At 42.5% G+C, this 27,500-nt stretch overlaps 6 protein-coding genes and 1 long non-coding RNA gene across 7 annotated transcripts in view; 3 read left to right on the forward strand and 4 right to left on the reverse strand.

The window, feature by feature from the left end:
- Positions 1–2,098, reverse strand: part of LOC132958632 (endophilin-A1-like) — a 19,086-nt gene extending 16,988 nt beyond the window's left edge. Inside the window, exon 1 of the mRNA XM_061031588.1 lies at positions 1,808–2,098. Coding sequence (XP_060887571.1) covers positions 1,808–1,852 — 45 coding nt within the window. The 5' untranslated portion in view covers positions 1,853–2,098. The remainder of the gene's footprint in view (positions 1–1,807) is intronic.
- Positions 2,099–2,469: 371 nt separating this feature from the next.
- Positions 2,470–5,732, reverse strand: LOC132958613 (Fc receptor-like protein 4). Its single transcript, XM_061031562.1, has 6 exons — positions 4,559–5,732; positions 4,431–4,472; positions 3,805–4,065; positions 3,185–3,427; positions 2,983–3,105; positions 2,470–2,892 (listed from the first exon to the last, which is right to left on the reverse strand). The coding sequence occupies exons 1-6, from the start codon at positions 4,587–4,589 to the stop codon at positions 2,837–2,839; spliced, it is 756 nt and encodes a 251-aa protein (XP_060887545.1). The 5' UTR covers positions 4,590–5,732; the 3' UTR covers positions 2,470–2,836.
- A 394-nt stretch (positions 5,733–6,126) lies between these two features.
- On the forward strand, positions 6,127–12,573 carry LOC132958612 (trichohyalin-like). Its single transcript, XM_061031561.1, has 6 exons — positions 6,127–6,317; positions 7,832–8,176; positions 8,281–8,562; positions 9,571–9,672; positions 9,771–9,797; positions 11,248–12,573. Exons 1-6 carry the CDS (start codon positions 6,248–6,250, stop codon positions 12,099–12,101), a joined length of 1,680 nt encoding a protein of 559 aa, XP_060887544.1. The 5' UTR covers positions 6,127–6,247; the 3' UTR covers positions 12,102–12,573.
- A 2,262-nt stretch (positions 12,574–14,835) lies between these two features.
- On the reverse strand, positions 14,836–19,130 carry LOC132958072 (myelin-oligodendrocyte glycoprotein-like). The gene is made up of 6 exons (XM_061030673.1): positions 18,934–19,130; positions 16,703–17,077; positions 16,428–16,505; positions 16,165–16,319; positions 16,022–16,127; positions 14,836–15,318 (listed from the first exon to the last, which is right to left on the reverse strand). The coding sequence occupies exons 1-5, from the start codon at positions 19,019–19,021 to the stop codon at positions 16,050–16,052; spliced, it is 774 nt and encodes a 257-aa protein (XP_060886656.1). The 5' UTR covers positions 19,022–19,130; the 3' UTR covers positions 14,836–15,318; positions 16,022–16,049.
- Positions 16,016–16,503, forward strand: LOC132958079 (uncharacterized). The gene is made up of 2 exons (XR_009666713.1): positions 16,016–16,127; positions 16,165–16,503. It is a non-coding gene; the product is annotated as an uncharacterized LOC132958079 (long non-coding RNA).
- Positions 19,131–21,259: 2,129 nt separating the features above from the next.
- The window catches only part of LOC132958071 (low affinity immunoglobulin gamma Fc region receptor II-a-like), a 7,399-nt gene continuing 1,158 nt past the window's right edge, over positions 21,260–27,500 (forward strand). The window contains exons 1-4 of the mRNA XM_061030672.1: positions 21,260–21,331; positions 24,523–24,786; positions 24,862–25,143; positions 26,496–26,618. Of these exons, the coding sequence (XP_060886655.1) occupies positions 21,301–21,331; positions 24,523–24,786; positions 24,862–25,143; positions 26,496–26,618 (700 nt within the window). The 5' untranslated portion in view covers positions 21,260–21,300. The remainder of the gene's footprint in view (positions 21,332–24,522; positions 24,787–24,861; positions 25,144–26,495; positions 26,619–27,500) is intronic.
- LOC132958074 (eukaryotic translation initiation factor 4E type 2-like) overlaps positions 26,265–27,500 on the reverse strand; it is an 83,951-nt gene continuing 82,715 nt past the window's right edge. Inside the window, exon 8 of the mRNA XM_061030675.1 lies at positions 26,265–26,274. The gene's annotated coding sequence lies outside the window, so the exon portion shown is untranslated. The remainder of the gene's footprint in view (positions 26,275–27,500) is intronic.

Here is a 27,500-nt window from a genome sequence, read left to right on the forward strand (position 1 = left end):
GGGAAGGTTCAGAACATCTAACATTATTCATCAGGAATTTCCACAAGAATATTTTATTACAAACTCCCCTTCTGAACAGAGTCCACACATGCTAACTTTGCTAAGCTAACGTTGACAGGAGGTTAAAAATGCAGGATCAGCACTTTTTTTTAGCTGTACACTTTCTGATACGGACCCTTCAGACGTGGAGTTTCTCGTTTTGTTTTCATGTTGATCCACAGAGAAACTACGTTTGGATTGTATGCGACTCGTGTTTACTGCGGAGTAGCAGCTGCTCGCGTGCTGCCACAACAAACTGAATGAAAGAAGACGAGGAGAAATGGGTTCAAGCATCTGATTGGTTGCTGCATGTTCACATGTCCCTCACAGCGGGGGGTCTTCCCTGTCAGACGGCGGGGGGGGGGGGGACGACACACTCTCGGGAGGCGGGACGTGTCGTTAAAGGAAGTCACAGTGTCATCGTGTTTACAACATTACTAAGATGGCGGACAAAGAAACAGACACTCCGAGGACAGTTGTTGCATAGACACAATTGGACGTATTTACAGTATGAATGAGAGAGCGGCTTCTTCTTCTTCTTCTTCTTCTTCTTCTGTCTCTTTGTTGTTTGTGTTGCTAATAGAAAGCGGCTCTCTGATATTTGAAAGGTGAACACGTCACATTTCATCAGATTGATGAGGAGGTGTGGAGGTTTATTAACACGGGTGATTAAGTGAGACGAGGGCATGAAAAGATGGAGAGATGTTTCAATGAATGACAGGAAAATGAAAATCAGGTGAAATAATGATGTGAAAAAAGACGAAGAAGAAGAAAGATGTAAGGAGGGACGTTATTAAGAGTACAGAAAAGAAAAAAAGATGGAGGATAAGCTTTTAAGAATGATGGAGAGAGGATGGAAAAATGAGGGATGACAAACGAGGACTGATGGAAGGATGAAAAAAGAACGATAGAGGAAGATGGATGGATGAAAATGAAGGATGCAGAAGGGATGGAGGAATGTGAGTGTCAAAGAAGAAAAGGGATGACGGAGGTGTGGAATAAGTTTAAAGATCAGGGTAACAGACAGGTGGGTGTAGAGGATGATGGAGGGATGAAGATGATGGAGGGATGAAAAGAGACACGGAGGGACGGATGATGGGAGGGAAGTTGACGGATGTAAAGATGGAGGGAATTCCCTGTTGCGTGTGGCAACAGCCAATCAGGTTCGCGGACACTCTGGCACATACACACACCTTCATTTTTATTACGTAATATCACATCCCCTACGTGTGTGTGACAGAGAGAGAGAGAGAGAGAGAGAGAGAGGGGGGGGGGGGGGTATACCCTGCTTTACAATGCACACCCACGCGAAAACACCGCGAGAAAACACACCGTGCTACATCCACACATCGCGTTCATATCAGGAGGAGAATATCCTGACAGGCGGTGTTGTTATTGTTTTAAAAACGGGTTTTAACACCGAGAAATTCACTTTTTAAAGAACCAACGGCTGTAAAAATCGACCGTTAGATTCTGGGATTCGAATGAACGAATATTCGAATTCGAATGAACGAAAATTCGAATTCGAATGAACGAACATTCGAATTCGAATACGGGTCTGTAAAAGGGACAAAAAGTATGAATTTCGTGCGATTCTCAAACCAATTCACGATTGTGTTGCTTCCCACTGAGCTTTTAGGTGGTTCGCTGTCTCCTTCACATTCATTCAGCTGTGTTCACGTCTCGTTTGTTCCACTATCAACAACATAACGGTGTCCTGACACAATCCAGAGCAGAAAGATCAAAGGACGCGTCGGTTTCCTCTTACCTGGGTGGCTTTATGGAACTGTTTCTTCAACCCCGCGACGGACATCACTTCGGTTGGGATGAGGGAAATGAACTATACACTATATTTATGTTTTTAAAAATTATATTAATAATAATATTAATAAAGTAGGCTGCTGTAGGTAAATAAAACCGAGCCAGACCCACAAAAAAATGGCGGTAAATCCTCCGGTAAGCGGTCACCAGACGTCGGTACTGTCCGTTTATTTTGGTGTTTTGGTGAAACTGGTGGTGGGATCGGAAGGCGATGATTGCCAGACCAAACCCAGCTGGATCTATTTTCAGGGTAGAGAGAGAGAGGAGAGAGAGAGAGACAGAGATCGTCTAATGGTAAGATGCGATACTCCTATGGCTTTCTTTTCTCCTTACAGTAAGTTCAATTAATATGTGTATAATAATGAGATATCTGTGATTAGCAATGCCAAGATTCATGTGACCCGGGACAAACAGATCCAGAGATCGTGATGCTGAAACAGTTTCATAATCTCAACCTAAAGTACGTTTTCTCTGTTGTTCAACACAGCATCCTCATCTGTCCTAACAGAGACGATCTTTGACACGGAGGCAGCGTCACGTTTCCTTTGCCGCTACCGCCCCGCCCCCTCCCGCCTTACTACGCCCCCGGGGCACGAGACGTTCGGCTCTGCTCTCGTGCCAATTTTCGGTGAATAATAAAATCAGAATTAATGATTTGCTCACGTGATAAAATGTGACGGCACGAGACGATCAACTTTTAATCTGAAGGAGAGAAAAGAGAAGGAGAGGCGTTCAGGGGGTTTCCGGGTTTCAGCACCACGGACAGCTCTACAGGGGGGGTAATGGTGCATTCATGTACTGCTGGGAAATATAGTCAGAAGTCCATTTACTGTAATAAAAATAAACTTTGTATTCCTCATGTTAAACAAATATAAAACACTTTATTTGTGTTTGTGTACAAAATGACAAACAAAACTAAGAAATGTAATCTTACAGACAAACATAAAGGTATAATGTTTAAGATCCGTTTCGTCGTCTATTCCACCTCCATGACGACGCGATGGCTCCGGTCCTCTGAAACATCCTGAGCAGCTGCGATGTGAGGACATAAAAATAAAGAATGAGAACAGATAGAAGACAAGTGGCTTCCCATGATATCTGACGAGTGTTGTTGGTTCTTACCTCTTCTCTTGTCTCTGTATACGAGTGCCAGGATGACCGTGGACAGCAGGTAAGGAAACCCCGCCACTACGTGACTAATAACTCTGAGGGCGGGAAACACAGGAGCTGCTGCGGGCTCTGACACTGGAGGGAGAGTGTTAAAAACTCTAAATCAATCAAATGTTTTCATGCATGATGTGTTCTCACGATGCGATGATCTCACCTGTGACGGAAAGCCAGCTGCCTGGTGATTGGCTGACTTCGGGGATGCTGCACATGTAGAGTCCTTCATCAGACTTGGACACACCGTGGATGGTCAGAGTTTCTGTGATGTTGCTCCAAATGAGGAGGCCGTCTTTACTGAATTCTTTTCGTCCAGAGGAAGGCGTCTTCTCTCGACAGCGCAGAGTTACATTGTCCCCCTCCCCCACGGGATGGACCGGACTCTCCAGGATCACATCACCAGCTGAGACACACACACAAGCCAGTGTTTACAGAACTACACTTGTGTTCACACCTCAAAGCCAAACCAAAGTATTTCCTGTCAGATATTAATCTGAAGTCATTACAAAGATGCAAATCATGCAATTGAAAGCTGCACTGTTACGGTATTAGCAGAGGCCAATAGAAATGGTCATGACGTGCATTTTAAAAGACGAGTGCTTGTTTATTAGCATTAGCATTAGCATTGACTACAAGATACAACTCATGTAAGAGGGAGTAAACCAGTGACTAACAAACACTGTTTATGCTTTTATGTTTGATTTGTTCGGTTACAAAAGGGTTGGAAATGACGTCCCTTTGTTTGTTAACCAACCTGATAACTTGGTAACGGGTTCATACCTGAGACTATGATGTGTAAAGTTTGGCTCCTCTCTCCTGACTCAGACTCACACCAGTAGAGTCCGCTATCGAAGGGGTACATGGTACGGATGCTGCAGGTCGTGTTCTCCAGAGTTCCCCAACCACTCGGGCAGGACTCGACTCCTCCTCTGGTGGTGTTCCTCTTCAGCAGAGCGGCGCCGGGCGAGCCCTTGCAGCTCAGAGAGACGTCCTCATACTGAAAGAACTGAGATCTGTCGGGAGTCGTTTGTAGATGGAAGACTGGAAGACAAAACTCAATCTGAGCCCCAGTGTGGAAAGTGGGGTTGGCCCTTAGGCTTACAAGAGTTATAAGAAACCAAACGACTGCGACTGCCTTGTACGGCGTCGGCAGCTTGTTGTACGTCACACCATTCTACCCACAATATCCTGCTGCCTGCTTTCTGATGAGCAAAAGAGAAAAAAATGGTACCAAAAATACAAAAAAAGATCAAATGTGTCCCCAACAAAATCTCAATTATTCCCCACATCCAACTGAAGTTGTACATATGTTAGCATCACAGCAGGAGGAGTTTTTGTCAGTTTATATTTGCTTTTGTCTCAAAGATTGGATAGAAACCCGCACTTAAACATAGAGAGCTCATTACCTTCATCTTCCATATCACATGAAACAGTTACAAGAAACACACCTGGAAAACGAAAAAAGAAGACGAGTCACGACGTGGCTCCACATGTGTCAGATTTCTTGATTGACACTAAAGACACGGTTACTCACAGAAGTTGAGAAATAACACAGTGGGCTTCATCGTCTTTCGCTGGAGGCTGGCAGCTGGTCGACTTCGACATAAGTGGCTCAGCACTTCCTCCCTGAAACCAAACCTCAGTGAGACGCGCGCCGCACACTTCTGTTTCTAGGTCATTGTCTGTGAATTCTTAAAGGTGCAGAGGGACTCTGCAGATCCAGTGGAGTTTGGAAGTTCATTCCTCCACCGGGGGGCGACAGAGGAGAAGAGTCTAGTCAGCGTCTTAGGACCCTGTTGAGAAGGTTGGATCAGACGCCTTTCATTGGCAGAGCGTGGCCCTAACCCTAACCTCCCGGCAGGTGGTCGACCATCCTGATATGTGAAGTAGGTCTCTCAGTGACTGCTTTAAAACAGCAGCCCCTGGAGGCCCAGGCATTTCCGGGCATAAAGTTTTCAATAATAGCAGTTATTTAAAAAAAAATGAGAGCAGTGCACTCTGTCAGCAGGCATCTAAAAAGGAGCATTTGAACCTGACAAACTGGAATATGCATGATCAGCTGATTAGTTTGTAAATCTTCAGTGCAACATAGCAACAAGGACAAAAATGTCTGACTGTTGGCACAGAGAAAAACTTGCCCTGGTCGACCCAGCATTAACAACAGAAAGAGGTTGGATCAGGTTGAGCTGGTTGATAGACTAAAGGGAGAGGAATTCAAGAAATGCAAATAAGTCATGCCCAGGAATCCAAATACTCTACACACGCTACAACCACAGAAAGTACTCCAAAGGTGACAATGTGCAGCCAAGTATCAGTCAATAAACTCCTCACAAACTATCCACTTCCCCACTGTCTATTCTTGTGCTCTCTTTTTTTTGCAAAGTGTCATACAGACCCCTGAAAATGTCCCCAAGAAACCCTGCAACCACAGCAGAACAACAATGTCCCAGTCACTGTGCATCAACGCCTGAGTTTCCCAGTGACAGTAAGGCCGTTGAAGCGTTAGTTAAGTGTTTCTATTTTGTTTCACTGCAATGAAAACATTCATGTGGTCAAACGAGTATGACATTAGACAAGTACCGAACATGTGCATTAGAGATTAAGACGGCGTTACAAGCACATTCAAGACAATCCAACACATTCAAAAGAGAATTGAATGCCGAATCCATCCGAGTCTTCTTCACCAGGGTATGTTGGAAAGAAAAAGTTCAAAGCTGCAGAATGGGACTCGGACAAAAAAACTGCAAAACGGTCCGCTAATCTGTCTGCAGGCTTGTGCCACTCTGCTAAGCCCCTCCTACTGAATGATGCGACATAACGTACGTTTTCCTTTGCAAGAAGCCAAACGTCAAGGTCATCAACCGCTGCAGCTTTATAGGAAATGCTTTGCGATGTAACCTGGCAAAGAGGAAGGGAGGAACCTGGATACATAGAAACCGGAAGACCACCCTTGTTTAAGGACTCGCTGTGATTGGCTACCTACGAGCTAGCTAACCCGGATTGGTTGTTTGTAAACAAGCAAATAGCCGGAATACTGCTCAGACCACACCTTCATCTATCTATGCCTGTAATGCTGACACGCAGGTTTCACATTCTCTAGATTCCTTATAGTCAGAGAGACAACGTACTTGAAGTGTATTCACAGAAGAAGACGAGAGATTGAGGTGAAGGTGAATTCTTACCTTACTTACGTAGTCTTGGCCCCACACGGCCCTTAAGTAGGATGACCTTGAGAGGACGCCGCGGCGTGGCTGAACTATTGTTCTTGCAGAGCTTGCTTCTGACTATCAAAGGTGAGAACGACTGATTACATCTTCAAGAGAATCTGTCAGTGCAGTGTGTCGAGTTCATCAGACAGGTTGGTTGGGACTTAGTTATATCTTCATTGGATGGGTAGGGTTGGGGCATTGTAGGAATTGGTCTTGCAAAGTTTAAAGGGATACTTCACCTGTTGAAACATGAATCTGTGTTGACATTGGGTCATATATGTAGAAATGTGAAATACATTTTGAAGATGGTGCCTTCTTGGCCGAGAAAAGACAGAAAGTGTCTTTTTGGCTCATGTGGTTGAAAGACACCAAATCCCAGAATGCATATGCAAGTCAAGTCAAGTCAACTTTATTTATATAGCACATTTATAACAGCCGAGGCGGACCAAAGTGCTGTACAGTAAATTAGGCAAAATACATTACATCCAAAACATCATAAAGACACGTAAAAGCAAAAATTAAAAGTGAATTAAAACACAAAACAATAGTAAAAGTTCTAATAGACACTGCTGCTGGGATAAAACACTCAACTAGAGGTAAAAGCCAAGGAAAAGAAATGGGTTTTTAAAAGTGACTTGAACTGTTCAGTTGTGGCAGCAGATCTTATTTTAAATGGTAATCTGTTCCAAAGTGTCGGAGCTGCAACAGAAAAGGCTCGATCGCCCCTCGTTTGGAGCCTTGTTTTGGGCACATCCAGGAGCAGCTGGTTGGAGGACCTTAGTGCTCTGGATGGAGCATGAACATGTAGTAGTTCACTTAATGTAGTGAGGTGTTGAGCCATTTAATGGTTTAAAAGCCAGAAGTTAAAATCCCAGATTTTAATCCCAGAATGCACAGCACTGCAGGCCACTCCCACTAAGGTCAGGTTTACAGACATATTTACTTCAACACATACGGCCATTTCCTCAACTGATTCCAAGATTTCTTCCAGAAGGAATTGGTATCTTGGAAATCCCTGGCAGAAAACAGACTCCAGCAGCCAGCAGCCAAGACACAAGACCGGCCTGTCGGCAGCAGCCGTCTCGCCGCTATATTTATATTTTTTCGCCATTATCAGCTTTCTCCATAGAGCCTGTTAGCGTAGCTTCCAAACAATATGGCGGACGTTAAGTTTGGATTCTGGGAGTGAGTTCCCACCCACTGATCTGTGATTGGTCTGTAGCTTCAGTGGTCAAAAATATGAGGAACTAGCGTTGTAGTTTCACCCCGCTAACCACAACAGCTTCCAGTGACGCAAAAATCATCATTTAGCGTCACTGGAAGCTCCTTTACAGACTCAGAAATACAAAGATTTCACATCTCAGGGGAAAATGAGGGCGGGATGCACGACCATTCAAAAATACTACCAGGTCTCTAATGATACAAAGATTAATGCAAATGGAAGAAGAATCCCTTTAAGCGATGTTAAACAGTGGATGGCATGTTGAGCATTTCTACATCTAATTGGATAAATATTTCAGGAAAGTGCACCACTCAATCATTGAGTTTCATTGAGTTTCACTTTTAAAGCAGCTGCTTGTTCATGTGCCCTTCTCTAGGTGAACTTCGGTTGACGGGACAACCAGAGCCGGTGGTGGGCTTAGTTGGACAACAATGTGTCCTTCCATGTCGCCTGCAGCCAGCAGGAAGCGTTGCTGATAAGTTGGTGGAGTGGACACGAGCAGACATGGATCCCACTTACGTTCTTATTTACCGTCAAAGGCGTTTGGAGCCTAAGGAGGTAAATCCATCCTTCAAGGAAAGGATGGAGTTGTTTGAACAGGGACCTGAGAATGGCGACATGTCCTTGAAGCTGAATTACCCTAAACTGTCTGACACTGGGACATACACATGTAAACTGGTTATGGATGTGAGCTCCCAATTTTCTCTTGAAGTCCCTGTTGGTAAGCTTGACTGCATGAGCTTTTCAATTTCTTTGCTCAGAGATGCTCAACTTAACGAACACTTTAAATACGACATGTTTTGATGGTTCAGTTGTTTTCCTCAGTCATAGGTGCCGTTTCTGAGCCACAGATCACTCTTGAGAGATCTTTGGACAAACTCGTTTTTAAGTGTGAAGCGAGAAACTGGTACCCAAAGCCTGAGATGGAGTGGAGGGACAGCAAAGAGCAAATCGTCCCTCATGAAGACATCAGTCCAGTCCAGGATGATGAATACTTCTCCATCCTGAGCAGGATTACAGTGGAGATGTGGGCAAGTGATAATTACACGTGTACAGTTCGACAACTGGACATTAGAGAAACGAGGAAAACAAATTTTACAGTTCCAGGCAAGTCTGCTTTAGTTAAATTCACAATGATTATTGCTGAATCTCTATCAATTGCACTTAAAGGTCCAATGTATATCCAATGATATGTAATGAATTAAATCACAAGATGACCTTACTATATGATCAGACATTAAGGAAACATGTTGAAGTGCTGGCTTCTCTGACACAGTGCAGCAGCCAGTATGTCCGCCTTCTAACTTTAGGATCTGGATTTGTTTGTCTTAAAGGGATACTTCACTCATTTGCATTAATCTTTGTATCATTAGAAACCTGGTAGTATTTTTGAATGGTCGTGCATCCCGTCCTCATTTTCCTCTGAGATGGGAAATCTTTGTATTTCTGAGTCTGTAAAGGAGCTTCAAGTGATGCAAAAATCGTCATTTTGAGTCACTGGAAGCTGTTGTGGTTAGCGGGGTGAAACTACAACGCTAGTACCTCATATTTTCGACCACTGAAGCTACAGACCAATCACAGATCAGTGGGTGGGAACTCACTCCCAGAATCCAAACTTAACATCCGCCATATTGCTTGGAAGCTATGCTAACAGGCTCTATGGAGAAAGCTGATAATGGAGAAAAAATCTAAACATAGCGGCGAGACGGCTGCTGCCTCCGCTGGCCACTGGGGCCGCCGCTGGAGTCTGTTTTCTGCCAGGAATTTCCAAGATACCAATTCCTTTTGGAAGAAATCTCTGAATCAGTTGAGGAAACGGTCTTATGTGTTGAAGTAAATATGTCTGTAAACCTGACCTTAGTGGGAGTGGCCTGCGGTGCAGTGCATTCTGGGATTTGGTGTCTTTCATCCACGAGCCAAAAACACTCTTTCTGTCTTTTCTCGGCCAAGAAGGCACCAACTTCAAAATGTATTTCACATTTCTACATATATGACCCAATGTCAATACAGATTCATGTTTCATGGTGAAGTATCCCTTTAAGTTAAAAGTTTTCTTGCAACTGTATTGACAAGTGATTTTGTATTTCCATCCTCTAACCAGTTTTGCTTTTTCAGAAATCTACAAGAAATATGTTTCCCTGGAAATACATTTGACTAATATTGTTGCGGTGTCATCAGTAGTGGTCGTGCTGTTCCTTGTTGTATTGGTTATACGAGGTAAGTCATTAAGCTTCTGAATGTGATAAATGTCACCACATTTGTTTTAAAGTTGTCATTGAGTCATTCATTCATACTGCATTTCTTTTCATCACCAGCTGGAAGGAATAGGCGTCGGAGAACAGGTAATTCAGATTTTTTTCGTTGCTACTGTAGTAGAAGTGTTTCCCAGAGGGGTATTGCTATACTTTCCTTCAGACGTTTAAACTCCACATGATAGGATCATTGTAAAAACAAAGTGGATGTAGCCTCATGTCGAAACCGGAAGACCACCCTGGTTTAAGGACTCGCTGTAATTGGCTACCTACGAGCTAGCTAACCCGGATTGGTTGTTTGATTGATCGTCTTGGGAACAAGCAAATAGCCGGAATACTGCTCAGACCACGCCTTCATCTGTCTATGCCTGTAATGCTGACACGCAGGTTTCACAATCACTAGATCACTTCTAGTCAGAGAGACGACGTACTTGAAGTGCATTCACAGAAGAAGACGAGAGATTAGGGTGAAGGTGAATTCTTACCTTACTTACGTAGTCTTGACCCCACACGGCCCAGACGCAGGATGACCTTGAGAGGACGCCGCCGCCAAACTCTGCAAGAACTATTGTTCTTGCAGAGTTTGCAAACAACCACACCACCCAAACTGGATCGTCATCTGAAATGACGGGGAGATATCCGTGGCGGTCATCAAGGTTTTATGTTTGGTTTGCAACAGAAAAGAAGTCTAAGGCCGTGTTCACACTTGACTTCTTTTTTCAACTGCCAGCGCCTTTTTTACATACAAGCCTTTGGAAAATGGAAAAAGTATGACGCCTTTTCAAAAAGCGCTGCGTCCGACGCCTTTTTCAGTTGAATTATTTAAACTTTTCAGAAAAGCGCTGGGTGACGTCAAGCACCTTTCTGACAGCTGACCGATCAGGACGAGTAGTAACCTACGTCCCTAGTTACCTGTGCCCAAAAACGGTGCAAACTTCCACCAGATATGTGTGCATTGAGTGTCCGCTCCGGTCTGTTACGGGTCCGTGCACCCTCATCCGTCAACACCCACCGGCTGTGTTCTCAGTCAGCATGGAGAGCACAACCGGACAGCTGGAGTACGGAGACAAAGCAATTTCCGCAGTAATTTTACAGATTCACTGGCGACAGCACGAGATAATACGATGTTCGTGGTATAAAACTCAATAAAAACCTTATAAACACATAAACAAACACACAAACGGTCGTTTTTCTGAACTGTCAAAACGGAGGGTTTTATTCTGAAAATAAACCGGATGTTTTAATGTTGTATCGGTGTCTGACTTCCCGTCCCGCTTGTTCTTTTTTGTGCTAAATTGATGCGTTGTGCTCCGGCACGGTTGCACCGCAGGCTAGACCCCGTTGTTATGGTTACAGAACACTTGCGCATAAGCGCTCAAAAGGCGCTGAAAGCAGCGCTTTTTTCTGAAAAAAGAAGTCAAGTGTAAGAGCGATCTATGGGGGACTGATAGTAGATATTCTTTTTGGGAAGTATTGAAGTTACTCTAAGTGATGCCTCACGTCTTATAAAGTAAAGATATGAACGTTTTTGCTTTCACAGATGAGACTGACGGAGCTGGTATGCCACTCAGGGAGAGTCAACAGAGTGAAATCACTCGTCTTCAACAACAAGTGGAACTTCAGGAGAGTGAAATCACTCGTCTTCAACAAGTGGAACTTCAGGAGAGTGAAATCACTCGTCTTCAACAAGTGGAACTTCAGGAGAGTGAAATCACTCGTCTTCAACAACAAGTGGAACTTCAGGAGAGTGAAATCACTCGTCTTCAACAAGTGGAACTTCAGGAGAGTGAAATCACTCGTCTTCAACAAGTGGAACTTCAGGAGAGTGAAATCACTCGTCTTCAACAACAAGTGGAACTTCAGGAGAGTGAAATCACTCGTCTTCAACAAGTGGAACTTCAGGAGAGTGAAATCACTCGTCTTCAACAAGTGGAACTTCAGGAGAGTGAAATCACTCGTCTTCAACAAGTGGAACTTCAGGAGAGTGAAATCACTCGTCTTCGTCAACAAGTGGAACTTCAGGAGAGTGAAATCACTCGTCTTCGTCAACAAGTGGAACTTCAGGAGAGTGAAATCACTCGTCTTCAACAACAAGTGGAACTTCAGGAGAGTGAAATCACTCGTCTTCAACAAGTGGAACTTCAGGAGAGTGAAATCACTCGTCTTCAACAACAAGTGGAACTTCAGGAGAGTGAAATCACTCGTCTTCATCAACAAGTGGAACTTCAGGAGAGTGAAATCACTCGTCTTCATCAACAAGTGGAACTTCAGGAGAGTGAAATCACTCGTCTTGGTCAACAAGTGGAACTTCAGGAGAGTGAAATCACTCGTCTTCGTCAACAAGTGGAACCTCTGCAGCATGAAAGTTGTAGCAAAGTTTCAGCTGACTCTTAAGTCTCCACCGGCGACGAGTGAGTGCAGAGATGCTTTCTCAAATGAAGAAATGCGCGCCTCCATTCAGTTTAATTGATGAAGAGGATTCTTTTGCTTCTGTACTGAACCTTATTACCAACAGATGTTGATCATGAACACTGTAATCACTGGCGCTCTGTTTTTATCTTTAATGCAGCAGAAATTCAAATCTTTTAGTGTTTAAGTGTCTAAGAACATTTCCCCCAAGACTTTTCTTGCCGTGATAGAAAATCAGCTCTGAGTGACAATTGAGGTAAATGGTCAACCAACATTTGGCTTTAAAGTACAGTAAGAAGTAAATGTCTAACTTTACAGCTGCAGTTCCTCCAGTGTCCACTAGAGTCTGTCTCCTGCAGTGAGTCAGTCCTCATAGAGCCCCATGTTAAAATGTCTAACTTTACAGCTGCAGTTCACCCAGTGTCCACTAGAGTCTGTCTCATGCAGTGAGTCAGTCCTCATAGAGCCCCATGTTAAAATGTCTAACTTTACAGCTGCAGTTCCTCCAGTGTCCACTAGAGTCTGTCTCCTGCAGTGAGTCAGTCCTCATAGAGCCCCATGTTAAAATGTCTAACTTTACAGCTGCAGTTCACCCAGTGTCCACTAGAGTCTGTCTCCTGCAGTGAGTCAGTCCTCATAGAGCCCCATGTTAAAATGTCTAACTTTACAGCTGCAGTTCCTCCAGTGTCCACTAGAGTCTGTCTCCTGCAGTGAGTCAGTCCTCATAGAGCCCCATGTTAAAATGTCTAACTTTACAGCTGCAGTTCCTCCAGTGTCCACTAGAGTCTGTCTCCTGCAGTGAGTCAGTCCTCATAGAGCCCCATGTTAAAATGTCCAACTTTACAGCTGCAGTTCCTCCAGTGTCCACTAGAGTCTGTCTCCTGCAGTGAGTCAGTCCTCATAGAGCTCATTTATCAGAAACTGTATATATATATATATTTTTTTTTATATATATATATATATATATATATTAAGTTAAAGTTAGTGTGTTTTTATGTTCTTGCTTTGATGTTTTCTTTGCTGTTGTGCTTATTATATGTATTTCTGCTTTGTGTGGTAAACTGAAATGTGTTTTTTATAAAATGCTTCATTAATAAAGTGGATTTGATTGAAATATATATATTTTTATATCGTTTTTAGAATAATATAAATCGGTTTAATAAAGAATCTAATATCAAGAGTCCTGGTGTACAGGGGATCATGGTTCAAAATCTTCTCAAGTGTAGTCTGGTTAAATATAAGTCCATGAGAACCACTGCTTTACATTTTTAGTACTCTCTTTTCAACACTAGAGGGAGCCACAGGACATTTAGCAAATGGCCAGAACATGTTCTCACTCAGTGCCGGTCGAATAACAAACAAAAAGAAACATTCAGTTTGAAAGGAACACGAGGGAAATGAGTTCTGGAAATGCTTTTTAAGTATTTTCTTCAAGCACATATCTTATAGTGAGAGGTGATATATTTAAAAGTTTTGGGACATCAAGTCCAAATGGGAGGAGACCACGAGGTAGACCCAGAGCTCAACGGAGGGATTATATATCCTGTCTGGACTGGGAAGACCTCGGGATCCCCCATGAGGAGGAGCTGGAGAACTATGCTGGGGCAACATGATAAGAGTAAAATGGATGGACGGATGGATTATTGATGGATGTGTAGTGTATCCCTACACAATTTAGAAGAAATAATAATATTCAGGGGCTCGTTCCTGTCAGGGACAAGAACGAGCCCCTGTAGCAGACTGAAACCAGAACTGGTGTTTTTTTTCTGGCTTTGGCTGAGACCATTTTGCAGAGAATTACTGTATGTCAAAATAAGAGCCCCAGGTCACAGAACGGGACTTCCCCTTGAAGTGAAGAACGAGCATCAAGAATAAAGGCACAGCACTGCATTTCTCTGGAACATCACTTTATTCAGAAACAGCAGCTGTAAAGACGCCACAGCTTCAAGAACATAACATGCATAAATAAAACAGAACATGTTCAAATACATTCAGGGGAAAAACAGTTTTCAACCTGCTGTTTATGAAAGGTGTAGGCTACACATTTTCAAGTCATCATGTCAAATTAAGAGAAGAGCAAAAACAGTAGACAGTAAATATAACGTATTGCCCTGCTCAAACACACGGCACAGTCGATATGAAGGAAGTAGAGCTAACCACAGCAGATTCATCTTTCATATAAATTAAAATCATCCGTCAGTCACACAAAATACTAAAATAAAACTGTTTATAACATGAATCATAAGCGGACACTAAATCACCGTCACGTCGATCAGGCTTAACTCCTCCCCCTTTGCAAAATAAAAACAAACCTTGAATAAGTCGTCACTCATTTAGGACAAAGTGAGCAGCATCAGGTTGTAAACTAAAGTGGGAGTCAAAATCGGATATGACAAGTCCAGAATGAGGCCACGCCCCCTCATATAAATCTTCAGTATAAGACCTGAGGATCTGACACTTTGACCAATGAAACACATTCAACTGTTAAGCTGTTGGAACATTTGGAAAATATGTTTCTTTTAATCCACTGACTGAACTTTTTGTCGAGTGTGGAACGTAAACAAGTGGAGGTGTTAGCATAACAAGCTAACATAAATAAACTGTAACTAAAGATCACGTTTGTTTAACGGCTGAGCTTATAATTCAATATTAGTGTTTCAGTGCAACAACTGGAAAAGGCCCAGAATAAATCACGATATTAAACAGCTGCCGCTTGGTTTGGTCACTTAAGAGTTCTCCAACAACGTTCATTTTATTTTTAACAGAAATATCCAAAGCTTATGGAGACATCATTTAGGAACACAACATATGGCACATAGCTCTCTGTTGAAGAAGATGAAACTGAGCAGACCAGAAAATAAAGATTTGGATAAATAACATAAAAAAAGAAATCCATCCTGGGTCATTTTGAGGTCAGGTGAAGTCGTCGTCGTCTCTTGTTGAGGATCGATTGACGAGGTGTAAACTGTGAAGTTCTTTCTCCTACGCTAAATAAATAAAGGTTCTCCTGAGACACAGAGAGATAATCCTGCAGCCGATAAGATCCTCAGAATCTTGGAAAGGATTTAGAGGTCTGGAGCGGTCCCTCTTTTTTTAAAGTCTAAAACTAATTTGTTCAGATGGAAAATCTGTTTCTTCAAAGTCGTCTTTATCCAGACTCTGCCGGGGTTCGACTCGGCCGACTGAAGGATCTTCAGGAGAGCTGTTAAGAAGAACGAAGTAGGAATAATAAGTTTGCTGCTTCAAAAAAAAAAAAAAAGTAACTTAACCATGTTTTGTTAATCTTGTTAAACTCCTTTGTGCTACCTCTGGAGACTTTGAGAATAAAGGCTTGTGGGTCCTTTAGGTAGTACGGGAGGCAGGCTTGTATCTGTACCGTAACAGACCTCCCATATTAGTTCTGTCTGCACTTGCTTTATTAACGTTTGGTCAAAATGTAAATTCTCCTGCAGTCCTCCTGAAACGATGGAGATATTTTCAGGAGTGCATTATGTGAAAACGTCTTTCTTTGCTTTTGTCTTTGGACCAGCGTTAGTGTTTCTCTAACAACACGATAACTTTAGGGTCTACATCGTGCTCCTGGTCTTAACGACCCTCTGATGACTTCACTCTCAGTAAACTGCTGTTTCACATGAAGCTAGAAACGATGCATCTTGTCCTTTTGTCAGAGACGATCTTCCTCCATTACTTTACAACAGCAGACTAAAATGTGTAACCCCCCTCTCCACATCTGTGTTTGTTGTTTTATTTTTAGTGCTTTCATTTCCTTTTCAAGCAGGATTTGAACTCCTGAAACTTCTGCAGCTGAACACACGCGCAGAAATAAAAAAGCTCCATCATTTCCAATTCAAACTACGGCCTGACATCTGACATACAAAGCAGGAACACATTCAAATCAGACTTACCCTTTTCTCTGATGGAGGTCTGTCTCCATCATACGGAGCTCTCCTGATGATCCTGTTGGGTTGAATCTCTGAACGGACGAGGGCGACCCAAGAGAAGCTCTCGACTGTGCCCGCGTGTTTGAGCTGCGCAGCTATACTGAAAGTGCTTTTCTTTGAAGGAGAGCATCAACGCTTTTTTTCTCTGTCTGTTTTACATTTTGTTCTCCACACTTTACTTTGAGTAAAGTTAAGACTACACCTCCCAGGATTGCTATGGAGCAGACAGCAGGGATCCAGAGGAAGTGACGGTGCCGGTCACCTGATGTGGAAAACAAAAAGCAAACAGAGAGAAAAGTTAGAGAGACTTGTATAAAACATGAGCAGGATCAGAACATTCTTGTCTCAGAGAATTGAAGCATTTTCTCACTTTGAACATTGATCTGATCGATTGGTTCTGGAGTCGTCAGGTCCGGCGATGACTCTGTTGTCCTTCCAACGTTTGGTTCTGGAAAAAATGAAAGATTGTTAAGATCGAGGAAAACCAATCCAAGTCCAAACAGGAAAGTAATGACCAACTAGAGGGATTTCTTAGCGGGCTTCCACTTTGTCATTTTTCTGACATGTTTAAATCAGCATTAGTTAAAAATGGCCGCCCCTAGTCTATAACCACGCCTTAGTCTACAAACATCAAAGCAAACTCACCAAGAACTTCGAGTGTAACAAACGCTTCTTTCCCTCTCCACACTCTGCTGCTCAGTTTGGGGATGAAACATCGGTAAGTCCCCTGATCGTCCACCGTCACATTCTTTATCTTCAGTGAAACGTTCCCGTGTCGCAGCGAGTCCTTCAACAGGTCGGTCCTGTTGATGTACGCCCGGATCTTGGCGTCCTCATTGTCCTTCTGGTTCCTGTACAGGTGGACATACTCTTCCTCCTCCCCCTCCAAGGTGCCCGACCTGGACCACTCTATGGTCAGCGCCCGGACGTTATATTCAGGTTTCACACGACACCGCAGGATGACATCGTCACCAGGGGAAGCCGTGATTGGCTGAGAAGAAGAGCTCACACGGTACTGACCTGGAAATAAATCAGAGGGAAAAGTTAACCTTCTGAAAAAGAGATGACGTCCAAACGGTACAGCAGGCGACATTAAGCACATGGTAGGTCTTTAAATCTAACAGGAGCTCCGATTTAAAGAAACATTTTTAATATTTAGCCCCAGTGATTGGATAACTGCATCGCACGGGTCAGGAAAGACAATATTGTCCAATTTTTTGTTCCTCTCAAACCCTCAACTCGACTACTTTCATCGCGTTTAAAGTCAAATTGATGTTGTTTTTAACCATTTTTATTTAACTCTATTTGGACCTTAGGGCAGTTCAGCTTGTATCCCCCCAAAGTCACATTTAAAAGGTGTTGGAGAGGCTCTACTTTTATGGGCCAAACTGCTTTTTTCCTGTGTTAAACCAAATGAAATCAACGGGTCCATTGTCCAACTGATGAACTTTTGTTAACCTGTTGGTGGAGCCTACAGTCTGGTATCTTGTTATTATTCAAATTTTGGGACACGTCCAAAAACAAACTTCCTGATAGGAAAAACGGTTAAACAGCCAGCTGTCTTGCAGTTACCATGACAGCATTGAGCTTTCATTTCCTCGTGTTATTCGCTTCATTCAAGGATGAAACTGATGGAAAACTTTTAATGGAACCATTGGCTGCCCCCCCCCGCCCCCTCCCCCTAAAGTCAAAGATTAGAAAGAATTCACAAACCCTTTAGTCAAGGTGGCATTTGGTCAGTCCAACCTATGAACTTTTGTAACTCTGTTGGTGGAGCCTACAGTCTGGTATCTTGTTATTATTCCAATTTTGGGACACGTCCAAAATTTGTCCTGGTATGCAAAACGGTTTAACCATAAGGAAATACAACGCCATCTTTCTGCAAGTTACCATGACAGGCTTCACCTTCAGACTCAGTCAAGTCAAATGTTTCCACTAGAATCACTGAAATTGTAATATTGCTGTGTCAAAGTAAAAGAACTATTCTGTAGCTTCTTAGTGGACAGCAGACTGAAGTAGATCCTGAAATAAGCAGACCTTCAACAGGAGCGTAATGTGATCGGTTTGAAATCGAAAATCGATTTTATATCGACTCCTGACCTGAAGTCCAAATCTAATCAGATAGTGGGACACTGAAATACTCCCACCCAGAGATCCCACTCCCACAACCTTATTGAGCCCTTTCATGGCAAAGAGGAGGGCATGAGAGATGATTTCTCTCTGAGTCATCATTGAATCACCTTCTGGAGTATTCACTTCAATCTAAAAGTATGAATCACCAACTCCACGTGTCATCAGAGCCATGAGGTCACTTTAACACAGGTACAGGAGCTTAATGATTAAACATTTATAGATGAGTTTAAGAGCTGCAAATCCAATTTAATGATTAAAACTGTATTTATTGATAAGAATCAGAGGAGGGATTGTTGTTAGGGTCTGCTTGTTACCACGAGGTGACTCTATAACCAACATTTCTCTTCGTCTTTTGTCCAGTAAAGTGTGTTCACTTTACCTACTTGACTTGTTCGTTTAATTCACATTTGCTTGTTTAGTCAGTAAACACTTCGGTACAGGACACTACAACACAGTTAATACTTACTTTAAAGTGTTTTAAGTTTAAATTCTGACACTACAATGTAGATGAATGAAAGCTAACAGGTGTTACGGTTTAAAGAGAGACCCTGTAACTTGGTGACTCTCAGCCGAATAACATTTTAGTTTTATATAAAAACATATCTAATGAGTACTACATTTCGACATTATAACGAAGAGTTAAACAAAGGCGTCCGCGCGAGATTACTTTAATCTTTTTTGTAACCATGACAACCAGCCTTTACAAACACTTTACACCGGTACGGAGAGAGAGAGGAGCTTACCTTCGACAAGCGTCCACAGTAACAGACTGAAAGGAGCAGTCAGAGTCCAGAGAGGGAAGGTCAGACCGGAGCCTCCGAAGAAAATCATAAACGTACCCGGTTAAAACACAGATACCGTCGGTTACAGTCGTTACAGTGCTGTCGGAAGTCTCCGCTGCTGGGTGAGTGTGTGACATGTTTCTGTCTACGGGTTCTACTTGAGTGTTCACAAACTGGGCGGGGCATTGGTGACGTCAACACGTTCCATGACGTACACGTACACGGCGCAGTGCATTGTTTTGAGGTTTGTTTTGGAAAGAAAACAGTAGATATTTCTGGTCGTTTCTGTATTTTCCAGCCCGTGGTGACAGTAGAAACGTAAACATTGCCGGTAAAACGTACAGTCCTAGTTATTTTGGTGTCATGCGAATAGATTGTAGTTTATTTAATTCATCAGATAGATTAAATGAGATCATAAACGCAATCATTTATCCTCTTCCCTCTACTTAGGCCTACTCATTGATTTAAACATATATTAAAAAACAATATTCAAATGCAAATGGTTTTATTGTAATGACTTTTTTTTTCTTTTAATGACTCTTTTTATTATTCATCTATTAATACATTTTCCACATACATAGGCTTGCTACGGTGGCCCTGAAGGTCTACAAAAACATTTCACAAAATACAAAAACATTAAACAGAATTCTAAAATAAGTCAAAAAACATATTTTTTTGCGTTCCAAGAAAAGTTATATTGGGATTAATTAAAAGTGTTTACATTCTGTAAAATGTTTTTGTAACGCACCTTCAGGGCCACCGTAGTTTTCAAACTTATGTCACTGAACTTTAAACCAAAACAAATATTCTCCATGTCATCCTTTATCACGTGAATTAGTGTATTGTGTAAGCGATGAGTTGGCATATTTTTTTTGTCAGCAAATTCAGAATGAACTAGAAAAAAAACAAGGAATTAAATGTTGATGACCATTAATTTATTGTCTTCTAGTGATGCAGCTGTCCTTTCTATCTACTGCATGTTTTTATAAAGAATTGTTTCTTTGGCTTTTTATGCTCTTACTTTAGAGACAGGACAGTGAACAGACTCAGAAACCGCGGAGAGACACATTTTTTTTTTTTTAAGATTTATTTTTGGGCTTTTTATGCCTTTAATGGAGAGATAGGACAGTGGATAGAGTCGGAAATCAGGGAGAGAGAGAGAGAGGGGAATGACATGCGGGAAGGAGGCCACGGGTGGAGAGCGAACCCGGGTCGCCCGCTTGAGACGACAGCCTCCATACATGGGGCGCGCGCACCAACCACTGCGCCAGCAGCGCCCCAAGAGACACATTTATTGGCGTTTCCTGTCAAACGTTGGAAAGGGTAATTGATCCCTAAAGGGCGGAGCTAGACACACTGCAGTCTGCTGATTGGTGGAAAGAATCACCACTTCCTGTTTGAGGTGCTGACCTCTGCTGGACGTCCTCCATCGTTGACCTTTTGTTTACTGTGTCCCGTTCTTCTTCTTTGTTGAACTTATTGGCGGGCTACGCTGAGTCATGCTGTTATGATGTCACGCTAACACGTAGCTGATGCAACGTTGGCTGTTGAAACTCAAGATCAGGGTTTACCGTACCAAACTGGGCTGAACCAAACCTGACCGCTTGGTTGAAATGGGGGTTAAGCCTCCACACATGCACATGCAGCACGGGCACCGACCAGCGGCGCCCCCTGCATGTTTTAATTTGCCAAACTTGAAGCAACATTTCACCCTGAAACTCCGGGGAGAGCACAGGAAACCCCGCACATGCAGGCTGAGAGGAAACATGTAAACCCCAACAACCTTTCACTCTCATATTTAACAAGACCCTGAAAAGTCCCAGATCGAGGTCAAACATATAGACGACCACATTCAGCCCCCACATGCTCTGAAAACTGTTCACAAAGAGAATCAACAAACAGTGAGGTCAGATGAAGAAACACAGTTTACACATGTAGTAGAAAAAAAGATCCCCACTCATGTTTCATTAAAGAGGAGAACAAAGGCTGTGATTCCAGATGTCCACTTTTAAACATTTCCAACCAAACATACACGCCTCATGTCAGAGTCAACGTGCCAAAGATTCTCCCTTTGGAGTTGTGCAAATCAGAAACATATAGAAACATCTGCATGGCAGTTTGTTCGTCCGCTCTGATGCAGGTTTAAGAGTTTTTAGAGTAAAGTTCAGGAAATGCTGAAATCAGACCTCTAAGCCGTGGCTTCACTACAGCCATGACATAAACAGTGTTGAGACACATCAAAGCAGGAAGTGAGCTCACGCCTAAAGTAGGGTGTGATATAAACAGTCCCCCCCATGAGCCCGAGAGTCAGTCAGTGTTCACAGCATCATGGAGATAACGACTCTGTGCGCTATCGTAGGTGAGTCCTGTTTCTCTGTGTTCATGTGCAAACTTTTGTTGTTCCTTAATATTTGTGTCTTCTCGGATCAATAACACGAGACGCTGACGATCCGTACAGTTTACAGCGTCGCCATCATCGTCACATGTTGGACTCTTCATGATATTTATGTTTGCTAATTTACAAAGTTTGAGTTCACTGAATTTACAGTGAGGAGACACATTTGTTTTCATTCAGACCACAAAAACTTTCTATACTCCAACCAACTTGTATTTTTTCACTTAACTTGTATTTTTAACCCTCATGCTTTGTTCCTTTTTACTGCCAAAAATGGCCACTAACAGTAACCAATAACCAAGTAATCAATAACCTGCATCAACAGAAATACATCATCATTTATTTAACTCTATCTTGCTAATACATATTTGTGCTGCACACACAATTTTTTTTCATGCACAGACACAAATCATTAACTGACGTCCTTATGATCACACCTACGTCAAAATTGTGTAATTAATTTGCTGCATTGGAGTGCAGTAAGCCATCATACGCCCCTACTGGAAACTAAGAATATTACATGGAATTGCTCCCTTGGCCAAAAATGAATAAATAACATAATCTGGTAAAAAACATTAAAAACTACATTTTCCAAGTGTTGAGTTTATAATAAAAATTTAATTATTATTATTTTAAATTATTTTATACTGTAAATAACAAGGGATGAAAACATGTGGTTTGAATGGGTGTCAATGGGCCAAAAGAGGTAGTATTTGATGTATACAGTATATTTTTGATGTATTTAAAGTGCTGAAGTTGAAAATTTAAATATCAGGCAAAAGTCCAGACCCTTGACAAATTTCAGCCCAAATGCATTAACACAGCTAAAATGGTTGAAAAAAAGAAAGTGCAGTGGCCACAAATGGCCAGGATAGAGTCCAGAGGGTTAAGTTCGTTCAATGTGAGTATCGAACCAGGGACCCTCTGAGTGTGAGGCGCACGCTGTAACCCCGGCTCTGTACCAGGATAACTGTGTTATACTGTAAATCCTTTGACCTGTTTCATGAATTCAACTTGAATCATTTTTGTACGTTGGAAAAACAGCAGAGATGACATTAACACAAAATATCCAGAGCTGGTCGCAAGCAGAGAAAACAACACGTCTCACGACTTTAAAGGAGCAGTCAGTTACGGCGTTCACTCTCCTGATATTTCCACTCTGAGCGTCAAGTGTGAACACAACCAGCTGAGTGTTTGAGATTCTCTTCAGCTACACAAGATTCAAGATTTTTATTTGTCACATGCTCATACAGATGTGCAGTGAAATGTAACGACTGTTCTGCAAGGCCATGCAATAAACACTCAAATCACTAACACACACAAATACAGTAATATAGAAATATAATGTAAAAATATAGAATAATGTAAACAGTGTAAAGTCTAGAGTATAGAGGACTCTGCTGCTACGTCCGCTACTTCCGCTTAGTTTTTTTTTACCTCACTTTTTCCCCAGGAGACCCCCCCCCCCTCCTGTCTGTCAGGGATAGTCTCCCTCTGTGAGGTGCATGTGTGAACAAACCAGATCAGGAGGATTTCAGGGGCAGTCCTCCTGAAGTGATCTAGATGTTTTCAGGAGTGCATGTGTGAAAACGGCTCCAGACACAAAGTATCTGTATCACACGCTGGTTGCAAGCAGCGAAAACAACAACCCCCCCCCTCCCCCCTCCAAACACTTCACAGGGTTATCACCACATTAACACTAACTTCTGGTTAAACTGAACTTTTAGTTACCTTGACTACCTTTATGTAACAGTGAGTCTCTGCAGAGAGAATGTGTGAGAAGAATCTTTTTCCTCTGCCTGTCACCTTTATCACATTATCACACGGGCTTCTGTCGTGGGCGACTCGAGGCTTTGAGTGTATGTAGGGTGAATGCTTTGGTGCCCTGCAGCTGCAGATGCTATCAGCTGTGGTTCTTAATGACTGAACTGTAGATGAGCAGAGATAAAGTCTTACCATCCACTTCTTAAAAATCAACATGTTCAGCTCAGAGGTTTATGCATTTTTGTGTTTTATTAAAGTTTTGAGAGAAGCTGCAGGATTTAAGCATCTTGAATAATCTCATCCGCAGTGAAATGAGGAGATGAAACTAAATGTCTCATAGGTGACAAGACTGCCGGATGTCTGCACATCGGCTTGTTGATGTGCATGCAGAGAATCGATACATTTAGATTTTAAGAGACATTTTACAACAAAGAAATCCAGTGACTCGACATATAGAGCAGATGTGGATCAGATCTCCAGCAAAACCTGACGTCTGTGTTGTTTGGCTTGAAAGAGAGAGAAACCGAACAGTTGTGTAAATATGACAGAGGAAAATAATGAAGATAATTAAGAGTGACGCAGGTTGAAGACTACAGTCTGTGACGGGAGTGTGCCTATGTTCCCACATTTCTAAGATCTTAAATTTTTAGAAAAATTTGAAAAATAAAAATGTTTTCTTACATTTTTCAGGTACGTTGTGTTGTGCCTAAAGTTAAGAAATGTTCTTCAAAAACCCTTTTTTTGTAATTAGCCTTTGCAAATTTTAATATTTAGTGATGTGATGCGAGTTAAAAACAATGCACAATTTTTATACTGAAATACTTTTTGTTTATTTTAATATTAATTCTATGGCAGCAAAACCTGGAGATGGTCCAAGCCTGCGCAAGTCCTAGCTAAAAGCTTTATGTGACCTGACACTTACAGTATGAGCCTACTCGTGGTGGGTGTCTGCCTCCTGGACCCTTCCTAGTAAATGTTTCCAAAGGGGAGGGGCCTACTTGCTGAAGGCCCCACCTCCCATAGTACATTTAGAGACCATAGATACGACATGCAGGCCTGTATTCTGGGAGCGTAATCTTCTAGAGGGGTATTAAGGGGAGGGATGAAGTTTAGAAGGTTCTTTAACTCTTTATGGGTACATGTCCTCCCATATCAGATTGTCTGCAGGTGTACTAATAAAAAGTCAAACTTAAATTCTACCTCCCATACTATTTTTAACCTTTAGGTAGAAATAGTAAGCCGATGTTCTCCAGGAGAAATGGAGAACTATAGGTTCTGTAAGATACAATGGTGCCTAATCAATAAGAGGTTTATACGTGAGGAGATGGATTTGGTTTCTATGTTTTGATGCATTTCTGAGTCTAACTTCATCATCTGTCTGGTTGTTGCAGCCGTCCTGAGAGTCCTCCCCAACAGATCCCAGTTCTTTCGGTATGAGTCCGTCAGTCTGAGCTGTGAGCAGCTGGGAGGTTCTACTGGTTGGACGGTCAAGAGGAACACATCCAAGAACACAAATGAAGGCTGTTCCAAAGTGTGGGACGGAAAAATTGAATCTGAGTGCTTCTCCAATGATCTCTACCCATTCGACAGCGGCGTGTACTGGTGTGAGTCTGCAGCAGGAGAGTGCAGCGACACTGTCAACATCACCGTTTACCGTGAGTTCAAACGACTACTTCAAGACATTCAAAGATTTGTGGACAGGTTTCACTTAATCATGATCTGTCCTTCAGGTGGTTCTGTGATCCTGGAGAGTCCTGCTCTTCCTGTGATGGAGGGGGGCGATGTGACTCTGCGCTGTACAAACAGGAACACTTCCTCCTCTGATTCTTCTGATTTCTACATGACTGATTCCTCCAATGTCACCGCTGAATTCTACAAAGATGGCCTCTTCATCAGGAGCAGCTCCACGGGAAACATGACCATCCGCGGTGTTTCCAAGTCCAATGAAGGACTCTACAAGTGCAACATCCCTGGAGTCGGACAATCCCCGGACAGCTGGCTGACTGTCCGAGGTAAGTTCAGTCAAATAGTCCATGAAAGCTGCTTCTTACTCTGCGAAATGGGAATGAACACAAAGTCACTTTTTCAGGGTTAGGGGATCTTTAACTCTGATGTATGGGCTTCTATCTGTGTATCATGTATGCCTCTGCTAAACTAGCACTCTGTGTCACAGGTTTTGTTTTATACAGTCAATAGTTATGATCTACTAAAGTTAGGTATAACCATAGACTGTCCTTACCCCCCCCCCCCCCCCCCCCTTTCACCATCGTCTCTCATGGCTCCTGAAAACCAAAGGGGAGTTGGCCAAAACAGCAAAATCAAGGCTCCAAACGATAGTTCACAATCAGACGTCACAATGTGTACGTCCAACCCAATCCAACATTAATATCAAGTATTTAAATGCACATAATGGAAATGGTTACCACGTGGTAATTTGGTCCAATTCTCAAATGTAATTTTGTTAATTCAGATTAATTGAAGATTAAATCGCAAGCTAACTGTCCATTAGCAAGCGTGTTGCTAATTAGCTCAATTGCAGTATGTAACTCTGACACCTAGTGGTTAAAATGTGTACTGCAGTCTAAATTCTAAACATCATAGAGAGCTGTCTCTCCCCCCCCCCCCCCCCTCTCTAGAGTCCATGCTCACTCAGGTCACCATGTGGTGGACTCTGAAGCTTCAGTGTTTATCCAGCTCTGCATGGGTCTGTAAACCTTTCTGTGTTCTAACCTCTCTCCATTTTTCAAAAGCATCTCCAATATTGATCCTAGTTTGAGCACGTTTCTGCTCGTGGAGCTTATTAGAAACATGCAGAGGCTTTTTAGGTCGGGTACAATCACTTCTATCTGAACCACTTCTCTTGCCCACTTCCATCACTGCAACACCTGTTGACCTGATAACTGCTCTCATATCTGACAAACTGAGGGGCGTCCAAAATGGCCGTGTGGGGGGGTCTTAAAAGCGCCTACCTTCTCTGGTCCAAACAAATCCAGAGCATTCAGGAGCAGAATCTAAAGTTAGAAGGAGGACATACTGACTGCTGCATTGTTGTCAGAGAAGCCAGCACTTCAACATGTTTCCTTAATGATCAGATAGTAAGATACCTTTATCATCTCACTCTCTACACATCTCACTGATTGGACCTTTAAAATGAAAATGCAGTAATATTTTTGGTCTTTAAAATACAAAAACATATTATTAACAGTGCACCTTTGAACCTCAAAGAAACATCACTTGAGGTTGTTTGAAGTAAATATGATCATGTTGTCTGCATAAATCCTGAGACATTTATAACTGGAGACCAAGCTGCCCGGCTTGTAGAGGGTGATTGTTTTTTCAGGTCAACCTGTGGTTTCTTTTGAAGGGGGACGTTCAGAGGAGCCTGATTCTCCTGGCGTATGCATTCTACTTCCTGTCGTGCTCGTGTGCCTCGTGCTGATTGCGGCGATTTTTGCGACGCTCTTCTGCCTCTGGAGAAGACGTAAAGGTCAGCCTTTGAATTCAACATATGACATTTCCTTTCTTGCTGTGTTTGCAGTATATCTGTGAAGGTCACACATCGAGTGCGTTGAAGGTGAAAGTTCCTGTTTGAACTTGAAAAAAAAGTGTTGAATGAAACTTAACTTGCGCTCTGCTCACTAGCTTATCCAGTCGAGTAGATTCTGCTGAGGAATATCAAAGGATGCAGTCAAGTGTTCCATTTCTTACTTTAGTGGTTACGTCTTTTTTGTTTGAAGAAAGGGTTCATGTCTCCAGGTCAGGAGGTTCGTGAGAGCTGGGAGTGTTTCCACTGACTTCTATTGTTAAAGCTAAACAAACATACTTTGACGTCTGTGGATTCTTACTATTCATCGTAAATGGAGCAGCCCGAGGTTTATTGTGTGGGGGGAGTAACCCTCGTCAAGCGTTCATTTCCATTCCAAGTTTAGCTTAGCGCGGGGATTTATTTTAGCACATCGCAAAAACTCAAATCTAAGAAAGTGTATTTGTCTGTTTTTATTTTCAAACTATCTAATGCACTTATTTTAAGCCACACCCACCTGAACAGTCCAGATAATCATCTTATTTCAAGGAATTAAACCCCAAAAACAAAGCCTGAGTAATAAGTGAATTCAAATCTGCCAATAAGGTTGAGCACATTGATGTCAAGTTTCCTGAAAGGAGATGAACTGTCTCCAGGGGCGTGTCCAAAAGGGTGGCATGGCCCCTCTTTGAAATCTGAATGGCCACCCCAAAATCCAAAGTTTTCCAAGTTTTATTTTTGGGTCTTTTCCCTTAAAGAGTCATGACCAAGCAGTAACCTCCAGTGTTCGAAACATGAAGCAGATGCTGAAGTGTAACATCCTGCAGTTCCTGGAGTGTCCACTAG

Source organism: Labrus mixtus, chromosome 23 (genome assembly GCF_963584025.1).
Source record: "Labrus mixtus chromosome 23, fLabMix1.1, whole genome shotgun sequence".
Lineage (NCBI taxonomy): Eukaryota > Metazoa > Chordata > Actinopteri > Labriformes > Labridae > Labrus > Labrus mixtus.

What these genes read in the sequence shown, in the direction of transcription:
- LOC132958072 (XM_061030673.1), bottom strand. Translation starts at nt 19,021, where the DNA reads ATGATTTTCTTCGGAGGCTCCGGTCTGACCTTCCCTCTCTGGACTCTG. An exon ending in ACTGTGGACGCTTGTCGAAG is followed by an intron (nt 17,078 to 18,933) that starts GTAAGCTCCTCT and finishes ATTTATTTCCAG; the next exon opens with GTCAGTACCGTGTGAGCTCT. An exon ending in TGTTACACTCGAAGTTCTTG is followed by an intron (nt 16,506 to 16,702) that starts GTGAGTTTGCTT and finishes CATTTTTTCCAG; the next exon opens with AACCAAACGTTGGAAGGACA.
- LOC132958613 (XM_061031562.1), bottom strand. Translation starts at nt 4,589, where the DNA reads ATGAAGCCCACTGTGTTATTTCTCAACTTCT. An exon ending in TGTGTTATTTCTCAACTTCT is followed by an intron (nt 4,473 to 4,558) that starts GTGAGTAACCGT and finishes TTCGTTTTCCAG; the next exon opens with GTGTGTTTCTTGTAACTGTT. An exon ending in CAGCTGGCTTTCCGTCACAG is followed by an intron (nt 3,106 to 3,184) that starts GTGAGATCATCG and finishes CTCTCCCTCCAG; the next exon opens with TGTCAGAGCCCGCAGCAGCT.
- LOC132958612 (XM_061031561.1), top strand. Translation starts at nt 6,248, where the DNA reads ATGACCTTGAGAGGACGCCGCGGCGTGGCTGAACTATTGTTCTTGCAG. An exon ending in TGTTGTATTGGTTATACGAG is followed by an intron (nt 9,673 to 9,770) that starts GTAAGTCATTAA and finishes TTTCATCACCAG; the next exon opens with CTGGAAGGAATAGGCGTCGG. An exon ending in GAATAGGCGTCGGAGAACAG is followed by an intron (nt 9,798 to 11,247) that starts GTAATTCAGATT and finishes TTGCTTTCACAG; the next exon opens with ATGAGACTGACGGAGCTGGT.